Consider the following 16332-nt stretch of genomic DNA (forward strand, 5'->3'; position numbering starts at 1 on the left):
ACTAGTTCACAGGCAGACCCTTTCATTTGTGTATCACCATTGGCTGCTTTCATGCTACAACAGCAGAGGTGACTCGTTGTGGCAGAAACTGTATTCTCACACAGCTTAAAATATTTATTATCTGGCCCTTTACAGAAAAATTTTGTTTGCTCATGATTGAGAGCTTCATTTTTTCTGAGTTGCAATTTAACTGAAACATGGTTATTTTCAGGGCCTTCTATTTCTCCCATTCATTTAACCCATTTTGTTTCCAAATTTTCTAGTTTCACATCCAAACTTCTTTTTACTTCACATCATAGTGGTGAGAATTAAATATGGGAGGATGTGCTCTGATATATAATAGCCACTCAACAGCATGAATTTATTGCCCCCTACAGACATGTTATTGTTGTTGTTTTACCAGGAGAGAGTACAGGGTGATGGTGAAGAAAGGGCACTAGCTCTATGCTGCTTAGGGTCAGAGCCCAGCTCTGCCATTATTACCCATGTAACCTTGAGCACATTCCTTGCATCCTCTATGCCTCAGTTTCTTCATATGTAAAATGGGAATGATAATAATAATATACCCACCTCATAAAGTTTTTTGTGAGATTAAAAGAGATAACAGGAACAATACATTTATAATAGTGCTGGGCACACAGAAAGCACTAAACCAGTGTCACCTACCATCATTGCCATCATCTTTGTCATCACCTCATTAAAAGAGGTTAGACCATATTGGTAAGGATTAGCCCATTTCTCACAGACTAGTTAAAAAAATGGATTTACTTTAGTTAGGTGTAAAGTGTACAATTATAAAATCTAATCAGTCCTGTGTTCAAGTCAAGCTCTGTCACCTTCTACTTTTTTTCTAACATCTCAAATATTTCACTTAGTTCCTGTGCATCTGAGTTTCTATATTTGTAGTATGAAGCTAACGTACAGATCTCGTCAAGAAGTTGAAGATTAAAGTAGCTACTATATTTAAAAACTGCTGTCACTGTTCTGGGCATGTTGTATATGCTCGATAAGTACTGGCTTCCTCCTCCTCTCTGCCACTGTGTCTTTTAAGGAAGCCTGACCCTCTTGAATGTTTCTTATATCCTCATTGTTCATGCTCTAAGCTCCAACCATACTCATCATCCCACAATTGCCTATTCTCTGCCTTCGTGTGATGGTAAATTTTATGTGTCAACCTGAATGGGCTAAGAGATGCCCAGGTAGCTGGTAAAATATTATTTCTGGGTGTACCTTTGAGGGTGTTTCCAAAAGAGATTAGCATTTAAATAAGTAGACTGAGTAAAGAAGATCTACCTCACTAATGTGGGCAGGCATCATCCAATCTGCTGAGGGCTGGAACACATCCAAAAAGCAGAGGAAGGGTAAATTCTCTCCTCTTCTTGACCTGGGACATCTATCTTCTCTTTGCCTTGGAATGAGAGTTCCTGGTTCTCTGGCCTTGGACTCTGACTTACACCAGCACCCACAACCCTGCCCGTCCCCAGCCCTTTGGCCTGGGACTGAGAGTTACACCACTATCACCCCTGGTTTTCAGGCCTTCAGACTTGGACTGAATTACACCACTGATTTTCCTGGATCTCCAGCTTACACATTTGCTCATGGCATAACATGGGACTTCTCAGCCTTCACAATCCCATGAGCTAATTCCCATAATAAATCTCTTCATATTACACACACACACACACACACACACACACACACACACACACACACACGGGCTGTCCAGAATGCATCCAGCCATGTAATATGAAAAATAGTATTAACAATGGCTGGATACTTTCTGGACAGCCCTCATATATCCTATTGGTTCTTTTTCTCTGGAGAACCCTAACTCTTCAGTTTTTGTGGTGGGCTAGTTTTTGTTAATTCTTGTGTCCAAACTGACCTATCATTTCTCATATGACAAGCTTTTAATAGTAATGACGACCTCTCTCTCTCTCTCTCTCTCTCTCTCTCTCTCTCTATATATATATATATATATATATATACACACACACACACACACACACACACATACATATTACTAAGTGCTGACACATTTTAAGGATTTTACATATATTGACCCATTATAACCCTTTGGGTGAGTTACTATTGTTATCCTCATTTATAGATGAGAAACTTGAGCACCGGAGGTTTTAAATAACTTGACCAAAGTCACATAGTTAATAAGCATGGAGTATGAATTTAACTCCAGGCAGCCTGGCCCTGGAGTCTATACTTTTAGCCATGGTGCTATTCTTCTTCTCTAAATGCTTTATAAAACCTTAATGACCTTCATAAACACATTCTACCAATGCATTTCTGCCTTGGTATATGCATTCATATATGTTTCATGTATGGAGTGGTTTATCCATTTTTATACATGTAATGTAAAAGTTATATAGTGTTTATATAAATACATATTTTTTTCTAAAAAGGGAACTCTTTCAAGTGGTTATAAATGAAGAACTACTTAAATTCATTAATTAGATTCTATTCACACTACCTACTACTATCAACCTCAAATTTTTGTTTGACCTAAAATCTTATTTATTATAGTCACTATTGTTAGCTACTACATGATAACAGACTTGTGTCTTAAAATTTTGGGTAAATCATAATTTCTATCTGGGGTTCAGTCCTACAATTGTTATTTTAAAGAAGTATTTCTCAAAATAATATGCATATAAATCACTGGGAGATAATATTAAACTGCAGATTCTGATTTTAGTTAGGGCCTGTGATTCTGAATTTTTACTGAGTTGGTAGTATCTTTTGATGTATTACACAGAGACTTTCATATTAAAAAATAATTGATTACCTAAGGTTGTCCATTAGGATTTCCTTGGGCTTTATTTGCATGGGCACAGTCAATTGACTTTTAGGTTCTAATACAGAAGAGTGATTGGAATGGATCACATTCGATCATGGCAGGGCACCTTCTTGAGTCACTATTTCCTCTTGATAACTCTTACACCACTGATCCTACTAAATTCACATCCAAAACTTAGTTTTGTTTCCTTTGTCATTCATTTATCTAGTCAGCATTCCCTGAGCACTTACTATCTGCCAGAGCTGGTCCTTTTCTTAAAGAAGCTCTCATTCTTGGGGCAGGTGGAAGGGGAGAGTGAACTCAGACATGTAAGATAAAAATGGCAAAATAAGTATTTTTGGTATTACAGTAGAAGTTTGATGGCACAAAAAAGTGATTATTCACCTCTAACAGCTTGATAGTTGGGAAAATATTAAGTAAATCTTCAAAGAGAAAGTATCCCTTGAATGGATTTTAGAAAGTAGATGCTTTCTAAACAACAGTGGAGCAAAGAATTTTCCAAGCTAAGAAGTCATCATGAAGATGCACAGTGGCCTGGCCTGACTGAGGAACTGACTTCCTACTGGTATTGTTGAATTTTGAACAATAATAGTAAAAAAGCAAAGAACTCTCTGCAGTAGAGCCTGGGAAAGCATTAAAGGGCTAAGCAGGGGAGTGATTGATCACTGCCTTTTATCTATGTACCTTACTCTTCTGAGTTATAAGTATATAAACAATAAGTATATATGCAGAATCTTCATATTTCAAAATATTTTTGTATATAGTTGATATTCTAAAATAATATTCATAACATTTGTTATGAACCCTAATATAAAAAAATACCTCTCAACCCACTAAGCAACTTTACAATTAGAATATTACTGGAACTATTGAAGCCACCTGTGTTCATATACTTTGTAATTCACATTAATAAACCATATATCAATGAGACAAAAGTATTCATGACAGCATTTCCAAAAAATTTCTAAAATTTTACTTTGAATCACATGACAAAATTTGTTATCAGTGCTTAGCTATACAATACTCCCAGAAGCTCAATAATCTCCCCAATGTGAATATTTAATTTAGTTAAATCCAAAAAAATCAAAGATTCACAAAATATTAGAAATGGAAGGAAATCTAGAGATCCTCTAGTACAGTGTTGTCAAGTCCAAATTATATAAAAGGCCAGTAAACCATATAAAATCCACTATAAACATCAATAATGTGATGAAGAAGACTAGGTGAGTGTACAAGATGAGTCCAGTCAAAACCATTGGCACAGAAAATGGTGAGGGAGGCTCAGATGCAAGGCAGTGACATTGGTTTACAGAACAGCAGATCAGGAGTTCAAAAAGGGAATCAATTTCATTCAACTGAGTACTAACTGAATTTCAGAGAAGTTAACTTATCCAATATCATTAAGATCAATAACACTAAACCAATTAGAGAAAATATGTTTATTGGACAACTACAATTTGGAGGACACTATAATAAGTGTTGTGAAGGGAATGTGTTTAAGGCAGAGAAGTTACAATCTACTCTATGGATAAGAGACGATGTATGCAGATACGATGGTGTATATATATGTTCTTGTGCATACTACATTTGTATGCATGTCTGTGTTTGTGTGTTTTGTCTTTCAGGAATAGAGGAGAGAGAAATTGATTGGGGCTAGAGGATCCTCTATGCAACAGAGAACCAATGGATAATTTTAGACAGGGAAATTGCATGAATAAATTTGTTTATTAGAATGACAGTAGTAGTGCAGATAATTATGTGAGACAGAGCCCAGAGGCAGGGAGACCAGTTAGGAGGGCACTCTAATGGTTCTGGTGAACACAGAAGGAAGGCCTTTCCTAAGCCATAGTTGTGGGGATTGATAAATTCATGTGAGCTAAGGGGAGATGTACAGCACAAAGATATATGTATTAATAACTGATGCTTAATAACCTGAAAATGACTCCTGTATCTTCAGACATCTCATTTCTCTTTACCTGCTTTTCATTAGACAGATGAAATGTACCTCAAGGAGTATCAGCCCAAAGAGCCCTAGAGAGTCAAGGACAGAGATGAAAACCTGCCCTGGACCTCTAAGGTTTCAGCCAATCCAAATGCCATAGCAAATACTGTGTGAACTGAAGCGTATGTATTGAAAATCAGTCACCTGCCTTTTCCCAGCTGGCTGAGGTGAACCCCATTAGCATCAAAAGGACAAGTTAGGGTGGAGTTGGGCAAAAAGGATTGGTTTTTATCCTTATAAATAAATAGAAGTGACTCTTTAGCACCTTATCCTGCATGATTATGGCAGTATTCTGGATTTTGAAAGAAAAAGTGCTCTCACTAGGAGAGAAGACTATGTGATTAAGAGTTGTGTTTCTGAGTTAGATTTGAAAAGCTCAGTGAACCAGAGTAAGCTAGGAAAATGCAAAGCATGGGCAGTTAGAACCTGCAGTTTGACTCTCAGCTCTACTGCTTGTTAGGATATCACCTCTTTGAAAGTCATTTTCCTCCTTGAAAACACAGGCATAATTAAACCAACCATAATTAAGCCAACCTTGCTATAAAAGTAAGACAGCATAGCATTTGTGAATGTGTTCACCAGAGGATATGAAAGATAGGTAAGTGAAAAATGCAACAACAATTAAGAAGTAGGTAGTGTCAAGTTGAGTTTAAGATCATTGACTCTGGAGCTGAGTCTGGGTTTGAATCAGCCTGTTATACTTACTAGCTTTACTCATCCATAAAATGTAGATTAAAATAATGCCTCATAGAATTTGTGTATATGTGTGACAAATAGTACACTTTTAGTATGAGTTATTGGTATTGTGTTATCGGTGGTGTTTGTTTTTCTTCCTTGTCATCCAGGAAAAGCTGTTACCTTATTTAAGGAGATGATATTTTTGATTCATTAGCAAATTTCTGTGACTCTTTAATGAATCTTGGAATATATGAGTTATATGGGAATTTAAAAACATCCAGATTTCCCTCATTATTGGGATCCAGCCATGCAGGAACACTTCCAAGGGTGAGAGGTCCTTTCCTCCACTAGCCTCTTGCTCTACTCTTAACAGAACCATATGACGCCTCAGAAACAAACAAACAACAACAACAAAAAAAAAACAGACTTTCTCTGATTAAGCAGAAATCACCTTTCTGGAACTTTAACCTTGAAATAAACCAGATTTGCTCTCCAAATCTTTCGGAGAAATATACTTTTCTATAGAACATTCACTTGTGAATGTTTATATGCCCACTTTGGCTTTTCCTATTCAGGGAAATTCTCTACAACTTTGAATGCAGCCTAACATATGGCTCATACATATGCTTTTGACCACAATAACAATTTACTCTCTTTTTTTATCAACTGCTGTTTAATTGTGGTGTTCTAAACTACTACAATTGATTTTCTGTTTCCAATTTCACAACTTTGCATACATTTCCATGAATCTTTGCCGTGAAAGGTTTAGCTCATGGTTGATGGTAGACAGCTCACTTATCTTGAAGAAAGGGTGAATTTTAAAAAAAAAAAAAATGTACTGGAATGATTTTATAAGATGTTGTTTAAAAATAATAAATTTGAATTTTGAGTCCTGTGCCACCTTTAGGATCTTTGTGACTGCTTTGGAGTCAGAAAGTCTGGTTTCATTCCTGTGTACAACTTGGCATCAGCCTCCTTTCTCAATGTATCTCTCAGGATTTTCCAGGTGTACTAGAAGAGGAGTTCTGGAACATTTTTATTTTTCTTCCTTTTTTCTTTCATGTCAATACTTTTTCATTCCCTTGCCAACAAATTCACCTGGCAAACTCCTATGTACCCTTTAAGACCATACCCATATATTACTTTCCAAGAAGCCTTCATAAACCTCCCCAAGAGAATTGTTTGCTTCCTGCCCATTCTCTAGCAGACATCTACTGTGCCACGTCCCAGGGAATTGCTGGATTGCAAGTGACTGAAAATTCTGATTTAATAATGGAGCCATAGAGGAAATGTATTGACACAAAACTTAGGGAAAGGTTAAAACAATAAAGCTACATGGAAGTTAGGATGACATTTCAAGTTCTGGAAGACCCAAGTCCTGTTTCCAAGACTCTCTATTCATGACTTGTCTGGGTTTTTTCTGTTAGCTTTCTCCTCTCTTACCTTAAACTGAATTGCTCAAATTGGGAACTATAGCTTTTGATAGCATCCAAACTTTAAATCTTTTACTGTCTGCTACCAGGAAGAAAGAATGATCCTTTTTCTCAAAACCAGTTTGAAAAATCCCAGGGAAGTATTATGTTGTGTGGCCAGAGGGGCAAAATACTATGATTAGTTTGGCTCAAGTATAGCCACCATCATTGCACCATGCTGCTGTGGGTGGGGAATCAGAGTTATGTAAAAACATGGCAGCCTATAATGAAGATATCTAGAGGTGAGGGCAAGTGGAGGTATAGTTTTCAGGGGAGGGAGAGAGGGAAAGCTGGGCTAAAAATCCCATAGATGTCCATTTTTACCTGTTTACATCTATTTTCACAACTAGACTGTGAAATACTTGAAAACAATGACCGTATCTTAAGACAAGGACACTATCTTATTTTCCAGGGACTGAAAATGCATTAGACCTGGAACATAATAGACCTCAATGTATATCATTTTTTAAAATAACACTTGTGTTTAGAAACATACTTAATATGCATAATTTTTGTTAGGAAATTTAGACTTCTACTGTTGGTATAATTTTTGTGGTGTTTAGAACTTTGGACACTCAATCTTTATAGTTAAATCTAGAAACTAAAAAATATGTCAAGTATTTTAAGAATTCAATTCATAAGAAAAAAGTAGGCAGAAATAATATATATATATGACCAATCTAATAATATGCATTTACCTCCAATGAAACATTGAGCTTTGAATTTAATCAGGCTTTTATTTTCATTTACAAAGTAATATGATAAATCTTTTTAGTAATCCTTTTAGATTATATTCATACTTTCAAAGATCCTTGGTGGCTAATTAAGTAGACTGATTTGCCTTTCAAAACAATTTGCACCTCTATGTTTCTGATACTGTGTCTGCTTTGTGTTCATTCTTCACTCAGTGACATTTCTGAAGACCCAAATTCTGTTTTTCATGGATTTGCCTCCTGCAAGAAGGTGCACATTGAGAAACACTACTCATTTGTCTTTGGTCATCCAGATCCCCCAATTCATCACTGACTTCCTCTGTATTTTGTATATCTGAATCCTGACATTTGTTTTTTCTGTGCCTGACTGCTCTGGTTCCTCTAGTTCTAGGAAATGTGGTTTTTTGCTTTATCTCCTGTTTACTCGGGGATCTGTGTTTCTCCAGCTGTGGGCATGTGGGACTGTTACAGTGGCTTCCCACTTGGGAAGCACCTTCACCTTTAGAAGGACACTTGGGTCTCTTCCCAGCAGTTGAAGAAAGCTTCACGTATTGGACTGTGGGCAAAGATGCCCTCCTGTAGTTTGGTTCACTGTTATGCACATTCTTTTCCTTTAAGGGCTCACAGCTGATATTCTGGATGAAGTGTTCACTTCTGTGACTTCCTCTCAGAGAGAGAGTACTTGATTCTCTGCTTACAGATCTCTTTCTAGGTCCAACACACCAAGATTTGGATCTGTGAGTATGGAGCCTTGATCGTCTTTGAATTCTTCTGCTGAAGTGTGAACCAGCCTCTACAGATCGGGAGGATTGTCGGCACTTCATCCTCCTTTTTCTGAAAGAACTCAGCTTCCTACCATCTCTCGTAGGAGAAAGTGTATTTTCTGAAATGCAACTGCAAGAAGGGGCCCTGTTTCTGGATTTGCAACTTATCAAGGATCTTTCTCTGGGAGGTCTTTGAAAGATCTTTGTTGAAGAATCTGAGTATTTGTTTTTTTCTTCTTCTTTTTTCTGGAAATTTATCTTCTGGCCAAGGCTTGAAACCCTTCTTTCTCTTAGACTGTATTTCTGTGGTTGCACAGAAATTGCTGGGGTACTGAAGGTGCGTGGCATTGTTTCACACTTTCCCAGATCATGGCCATGACCAGGAAGTAACTTTATTCCTTCTGTCTTTTTATCTTGAGCTTTCTTTTTGCCACTCAATAAACCTGGGCTCCTTTCCCTTGGGGTAGCCCAATTCAGGAGCATATTATTAGTAGAAATTGTACCTGTGTGGCTGCCTGATTCTGCTTTTCCTTTGACACAATCATGCATTTTGCTTGCTGTTTTATGAGGGACTGGTGGGATTTCAGATTTTTTCAAGGAAGAGTTACTATTTGGAAACTGTTTCAAGCCTGACAGAGGCCTCTCCTCTTCATTCCATTGACCCTGGATGTTTTTAGACTGCTTTGTATTTTGTTGAGATATCAGTAGAGCATGATCCTTAGGCAAAGGCAAAACAGGAGCTGATGCAGTGGACTTCTCTTTTACCCATGGTGAAACTGCAGGGCACTTATAGATGGCTCGCTGGTCATAGGTCTCCATGTTGTAAGGTGAATGAACAAAACTGATAAACTCATGTAGGAAATGGTGGGTGTGTTGTAGGAGATAAGGTTCCAGGAGGTGAATGAAGGACTCACTGTCCAGATCATATTCTTTCATGTGATGGAGGATGGTGGTTTGAATATTCTTCACTGTGTAGCCATAATCTCCATAAACAGCTGTTAGTTCCCGTTTCAGCCAGGGAACCAGTCGGTGTAGACAACCAGGATTTCTTTTGAAATAATTAGCTGAAAAGTGCTTTTGAAGTTTGGAGCCCTGGACATGTGTCACCCAAATTCCAGAATAATACAGAGCCCTTCTGAACTTCATAACCACCTGATCTCTAAAGTAGCCCAGGGACATAGAGTTTGGCTGGAACGTCCCAATATCCCCAAACTCCCTCAGTAACTCTTGGATAGTCGGCTCTCTCAATAATTTGATTTTCCTTGTGATATCCTCGGGGCTCAGATTGAGATGACTGTTTGGAGAAGACTCCACATGCCTTTCCTCCTCTGAGAGAAGAAATGCTGAAACACCTTTGTTATCATTCTCTGGCCTGATGGAACGGCACTGAAAAGGAAAGCACTGCGTGCTGGAAGAAGGCATGGATTTCTTCCTCGATCTTGAATATAAAGAGCCATTACCACTCTTGTTGAAATAGGAATTCCAGTCAGACTCATTCTCAGCACCCTCCAAGCAATTAGGACACTCACAGTCAGATGAGAGATCTGATGGCATTGCCCTGAATGGATTATATTTCACAGTCAAATGTGAGAAAAATCGGCTCAAATCAATTCCTCAGCTGGCATGAAAAATATCTATTGAAAGCATTCCATGCATGTTTCTATAATATGTTTTATCTCTATGGAATAAATGCTAGAATAAACTTAAGAAACAAACTATTCCTCAATAATAATGTGCTGATAAAACCCAGTGTAGATAAGGTAACAGGGATTCAGGCACACTGATTTTTTCTTTCTCTCTCAAATTAGTTGTTGCAAACTCTGAAAAGCAAATTTGAAGTAAATGTCAAAATTTAAGTACCATATTCTTTGATCTAGCAATTCTAACTCTATTGATTTAATCTAGATGTACAAATATGCTAACACATATATGTTGAGCTTTTTTGTATTAAATAATAACAAAAAACTGAAAACAACCTAAATTTCCATCAGTAAGGGACTTATTGTATAAATGATGATTTATTCATGGTATTTAATATTACACAGCCACTTAAAACATGAGGCAAATCTATATATACTAACATAATAAGATGTTTGAATATATTGTTAAATGAAAAAATAAGTTTATATAGAAGTAAGAAAAACTATTATGAACTCTTAGAGAGTAAACATTAATTTTTGGCAATATTGTGAACTAGATACCTGAAAAATTTTCCTACTAGGAATAACAAAATAATGTTAGCTATAATAGTTATATGCTAAGTTGAGAACAAATAGGTAAAATTATCAAAAGTTAAAATAGTAGAGATATATAAGAATTCAGAGAAGGAAGTGAGTTCTGATACTACTAGTTATATGGTATTCTTGAACTTTAATTCTGATGGAACTGTTAGCTGTAGCTGATAAGAGACAAAAAAATGAACTCTGTCCTAGGTTAAACAGCTAAGAAATAGGAAACCCTTCCTAAATATGTGTATCCAAGTATTTACATCCTTACCAAAACAGTGAATTAGAAAAAAAAAAAAAATCACTCCATAGAAGTGTCAGCAAGAAATCATAGCAGACATTTTGTAACTAAAAACACGTAAGAATGTTTGCAGACCAAATTTAAACAATCTGTTTTCCTAAAAATCTCAAGAGAGTCATTTATTTTGAGTTTGATAGTGACCCCCAGGCACTGGCAGAGACAAACCCAAATTTTCTCTGGAGGAACACAGCTTAAATCCACGTCTCATGAAAACTTTCCCATAAATTAGTTCACAATGAAAAATCACTAACAAACAAGAAAGAGATCATCATCATAAGCATTAAGTCCACAGAAATAATAGCAAATTTTGGCTCCTAGGAGAATCAGAAAATGAGTGTACTGAATGTGCTCAAAGGAATAAAGATGTTTTAAAAGTATTACCAAAAAAAAGTCTATAAAATATGACCAGAGGGACTTGAAATATAACCAAATAGAATCTGAAGAAATAAAATGTATCAGTGTTGAAATTTCAAAATGAATGGATAAAATAAACAACAGAATAAACACAGATGAAGATAGTTATTAGTACATTATAATAGAGAACTGAAAAAAAATACATAGAATACTTCACAGACAAAGAAATGGAAATTTGGAAGATAAATTAAAGATAAGAATAAAGTGAGAAGGTTTAAGATTCTTAGAAAATAATAGAATTAAGGAAAGGCACTATTTTAAGAGATATGTCTAGCAACTTTTCAGAATGTGTAAAATATGTAAATTTTTCAGAATCACAATAAATTCTAAGTATAATAAATGAAAAAAAATCCACACCCCAAAAGCATAAATGTTAAACTGCAGTACACCAAAGATAAAGTAACTTTCCAATTGTAATTATGTAAACTAGAAAAAAAGAAAATATATCTTCAATGTATTGATAAAAAGCAAACTTGTGATTCTGTAAATATAGATCCAATGAAAGTGATTTTTAAGTATTAGGTCAAAATTTGATAGAATTTGGGAGAAAGACATTTGAGAAAAACTAAAATCTGAAAAAGTTAAGCACCAATCAACCCTCTTGAAAGAACATGTAAAAGATGTAGTTCAGGAAGAAAATGATTTAAAAAATGACTACAGAAAGAATTTTTAATGTAAAAGACAAAATGGTAAGAAAAACATGACAAGCAGATGGATCGATCTAAGCAAACAGTGTCTAATAACAGTATTATGTGTATATTTTGGGATTAAAATGAAAATAAAGCTCTAATATTGAAAAATAATAGTGTAAAAGTTGGAAGGCAAGTAACCGAACTCAAAACATTCTAAGGTTTTGTTTTGTTATGAATAAAGGTAAAGATATTTATTAACAGTAAATTTAGATACAGTTAAATATTCATGTTAAAATGTCTACAATAACTACTAAAATAATGGAAATGGAGTGCATAGAAACTGTAAAAAGGAGAAAAATGGAATTAAAGAAGAAAACCAATGAAATTCAATATAAAAATAAGTAAAATAATGAATACAAACTTCATTATATAAAATTTAAAATAATAAATATTATAAAATTTAGATACACATTCTTATGGGGCAAAACTATTTGTAATTGGTTTCACTGATCAACACCTAAGAGCACATATAGGAATAACATTAATCAGGTGTTGGGCAGATGGGAGGGGGGTGGAGGGGATGGGTATATACACACATAATGAGTGCGATGCACACTGTCTAGGGGATGGACACACTTGAAGCTCTGACTGTGGGGGGCGGGGGCAAGGGCAATATACATAACCTGAACATTTGTACCCCCATAATGTGCTGAAATAAGAAAAAAAAAAAAGAAGAGGCACATAGAAGTCTTCAAAGGTATTGGATGCTAGGCATTTACTAATATTTAAACCTTACATGTGTTATATATCTTTTGCATTTATTAATATTTAATTAAAGTTTTAATTCAAATAAGATAGACATACATAACAAAAGTTTGGATAGACATAGAAAAATTCTGGACAGATATAACACAATAAATGTTAATATATATGTCGGTAGTAGAACTTGGTGGAAGGACATAAAAAAAGGTATCAAAATTTTCCAACTTACACTCACAGTGTAACTTTTTAAGCCATAAACATATTTTTTCTAATTAAAAAAACTCTAAAAATGAAATCATGTAACCCAAAATGAACTAAATTGTACTAAATGTGCCAAATTTGAAAAAATCTGTATCTTGAAATCTTAGTCTACAAATTTAGAGCACTTTGGAGTGGTACATTTGATGGGATATTGCTCAAATTTTTAATGATGAATATTTTTCATTTTGTCTGACTTCTCATTATATTTGACATTTTTCAATGATGGAATCCACCTCCAGTTTCTTAAACGCATGGAATCCTAGAGTTGGAAAGAATTTCAAAGATCATGTTGTCAGGTAGTTTTCAAGACTTTTGAAGGCAAAGAACTCTTCTAATAAAGGCATATTGTGCCACATGTTAAACATAACTCTATCTCAACCTCCCACCTCCTCCACTGCCCACCTACCTCTCCATGGCTCTCAAATGTAGCTCCACTGAATTACTAAGGTCACCATGGAGTTCAAGTTTACAAAACCCTTGTCTACTCTATGTCTAACTAGTGCAGGAATCCTTTATGTAACCCCACAGCAGATTGTCACCTGATTTCTGCTCCAACCCTTCCTCATAGAGTTACGTATTCTATGATATGGTTCATTCCATTTCACTGTGGACTGACTCCAGTTTGTGCTAAGAATAAGGAAGATTTTTATTGCCTTTAGCTAAAATATTTCTTTATGTAACTTCAAAATATTAGCCCTAACTGTACTCTGTGTCTAATTTCCCATTCTTCTCCCTAGCTACACTAATTCCTTCCACCCAACTATGGGAGCCTTTCATATGTGAAGGCAATTATTTTATACACCCATACAATATACTCCTCTGACCCTAGCAAGTAGTCTCTCTGTCCTGGCCTCCTCAATTTAGAGTTCCCTAAGGGCCTCTTCCATTTGTGCCCCTTCACAGAGGGGAAGAGTCCATGGCACCAAGAATTCAGGCTATCTATAATTCCTCTTTCTTACAGACAATGCTCCCGCCTTCTAGGACTCCTAAATTTTCTGTCCAAACAGTCCTTCTGGGGCTTGTACCAGTCTCAGTTCAGGTTCATCTTCAAGGGGAGACCACATGGGTAGAGCATACAAACCTAGACTCAAGAGGTGGACATGAGGTGAGTAGATGGAATTTGTGCCTGGAGACTGGTGCAAGAAGCTACTTACAGTGCCAGATGCAAGAGAAAAGGGACAGGATGCAAGTAAGAAGGTTCTCCATTTGTACCTTTACCCCACCCCACCCCCAAATATTTAGAACAAGTCTACCTCAAAAACTTTTAGTTTTCTAATCTTTTCACTTCTATTTCCTTCAAGCTCATTTTTATGAGAATTTATCCAGCTCTTGCTAATACTAGGTCACCAAATTAAAAATAGTCTATGTCTAGATCCCTTCAAGTTATACAATTTTATACAGTTAATTAAAAAATTTTAAATAAATATAGCTAAGCTGGTCGGTTCGCTTTCATTTTTCCTGTTGAGGTTTCAAGCCATCCTTTCCAGAAGTAAGGCTTTCACCAAGTCTTCATTCATCTTGAAATAAAAAATGACATAAATTATATGATTTGACAGATTTACCTCCCAGAAGATTTGGAAGTGTCCACACTCCTTTAAGCCTTAGCTGCTGTGTTAATTTGGTTGTAGTGGATCACTTCTGTTTTGTTTACCTTAGAGACAGAATTTAGAACACAGGACAAGTTCTGGTGTGGACTGGGAAAGAGAGACAGCTCCAAGTTTTCCATGAAGCTTGCATCTTACATTTCCCAACGAAGTCCCAAATGACGTTAAGATGTAATTTCTGAATAAGAGGGAATTCAGATCCATGACTTAGGGGTTGCCAGAACCCTTTGGTCTTCTAATACATCAGTCATGGCCAGCGCTCTAAGAGGTAATCTGACTCAGAAGAGAGCAGGAGTGCTTGGTGGAATATATGTTTTACTAATGAATGAATTCCCTAAAGTAACAGTTGCTGGCCTAATAGTAATATTTGGATTTAAACTAGTTAATCAAAAAATTGTTACTTTTTCTTTGAATGATATGAATAAACCTGTTAGCATGTGTGCAAGGTGGGTTAATCTTGGTTGTTTATGTACCAACTTTTTGGACCCCAAATAATAAAAATTTGTGATTGGGGCTGCCATTTACACATCCATGGCTAAATAGCAGCTAATATTACAAACAACACATTTGGAAGGTCACTCAAAAGAGAATGTTTTTCTTTTCTGTTGCTTTTCTGACTGTTAAGCTCCCTTTAAGTTTAGTCGTGTTTATCCAGGTTATTCATCCTCTTTCAGATCCAGTATGAAACCAATGTAGCTCACAGTATATTTGGGGGATTAGATGAGTTCTCTCTGTTAGTGTTTGGCACTTAATCACAGTTCCATAGAACAGGCATTTCAGTATTATTTTGAGTAGGTTTCATTAAGAATGCCTAGGACTATACATCACATTTTTAAAAATATGTATTTTTGTGATAACCCAAAATTGACAGTAATTCTGATACTTCTGTAACTATTGGGCAATATAGAGCCACATATCCGTGTACCCTTAATACTTATGCCAGCAGCATATGGAGGAAAGAACAGCACAGGCATGAGTTCTTGTGCTACTATTACCCACATAGGTTCACATATGCTCCCTGAGACTCAGTTAACTCATCTGTGAAATGTGTTTGTAGAAAGGTTCAAACAAGATAATAGATGGTGTAAGTACTTTGTGAACCACAATTCTTATTAATAATACAGTGCTCTCAGGGAATAGTTACCTATACACAATGCCTAGCACAGTAAAAATACCCAGTAAATATCTGTTGAAAGAAAGAAAGGAAGGGAGAAGGGGTAGAGCTGGAGGAAGAATGAGAGAGAGAAAGAGAAGAAGGGGAAACATAAGGGAGGGCCATTCAAGTTTCTTTCTCTTTTTTATTGATATGTAATATTTGTACATACTTATGGGATACACATGGTATTTTGATGCATGCATACAATGTGTAGTGACCATATCAGGGTATTTAGGATATCCATCACCTCAAACACTTATCATTTCTTTATGTTAGGAACAATGCAAATCTTTTCTTCTAGTAATTTTGAAATGTACAAAACAGATTGTTGTTAACTGTAGTCATCCTATTATGCTATCAAACCCTAAAGTTTATTCCTTTTATCTAACTGTATGTTTGTACCCATTAAACAGCCTCTGTGCATTCCCCGTGACCCATACCCTTTCTAGCCTCTGGTAACTACCATTCTACTCTCTGCCTCCATGAGATTAACTTTTTTAGCAAAAAAAGTGAGCACGCAATATTTATCCTTCTAT

At 35.9% G+C, this 16332-nt stretch overlaps 1 protein-coding gene across 1 annotated transcript; it reads right to left on the minus strand.

Moving 5' to 3' along the window:
* Nucleotides 1-7864: 7864 nt before the first annotated feature.
* Nucleotides 7865-9995, minus strand: LOC123645669 (E3 ubiquitin-protein ligase Topors-like). Its single transcript, XM_045562113.1, is given in 2 exon segments — nt 7865-7939; nt 7941-9995. Coding segments are annotated over 2 exon segments (2130 nt in total).
* Between the last annotated feature and the right edge of the window lie 6337 nt (nt 9996-16332).

Source organism: Lemur catta, chromosome 10, assembly GCF_020740605.2.
Source record: "Lemur catta isolate mLemCat1 chromosome 10, mLemCat1.pri, whole genome shotgun sequence".
Classification (NCBI taxonomy): domain Eukaryota; kingdom Metazoa; phylum Chordata; class Mammalia; order Primates; family Lemuridae; genus Lemur; species Lemur catta.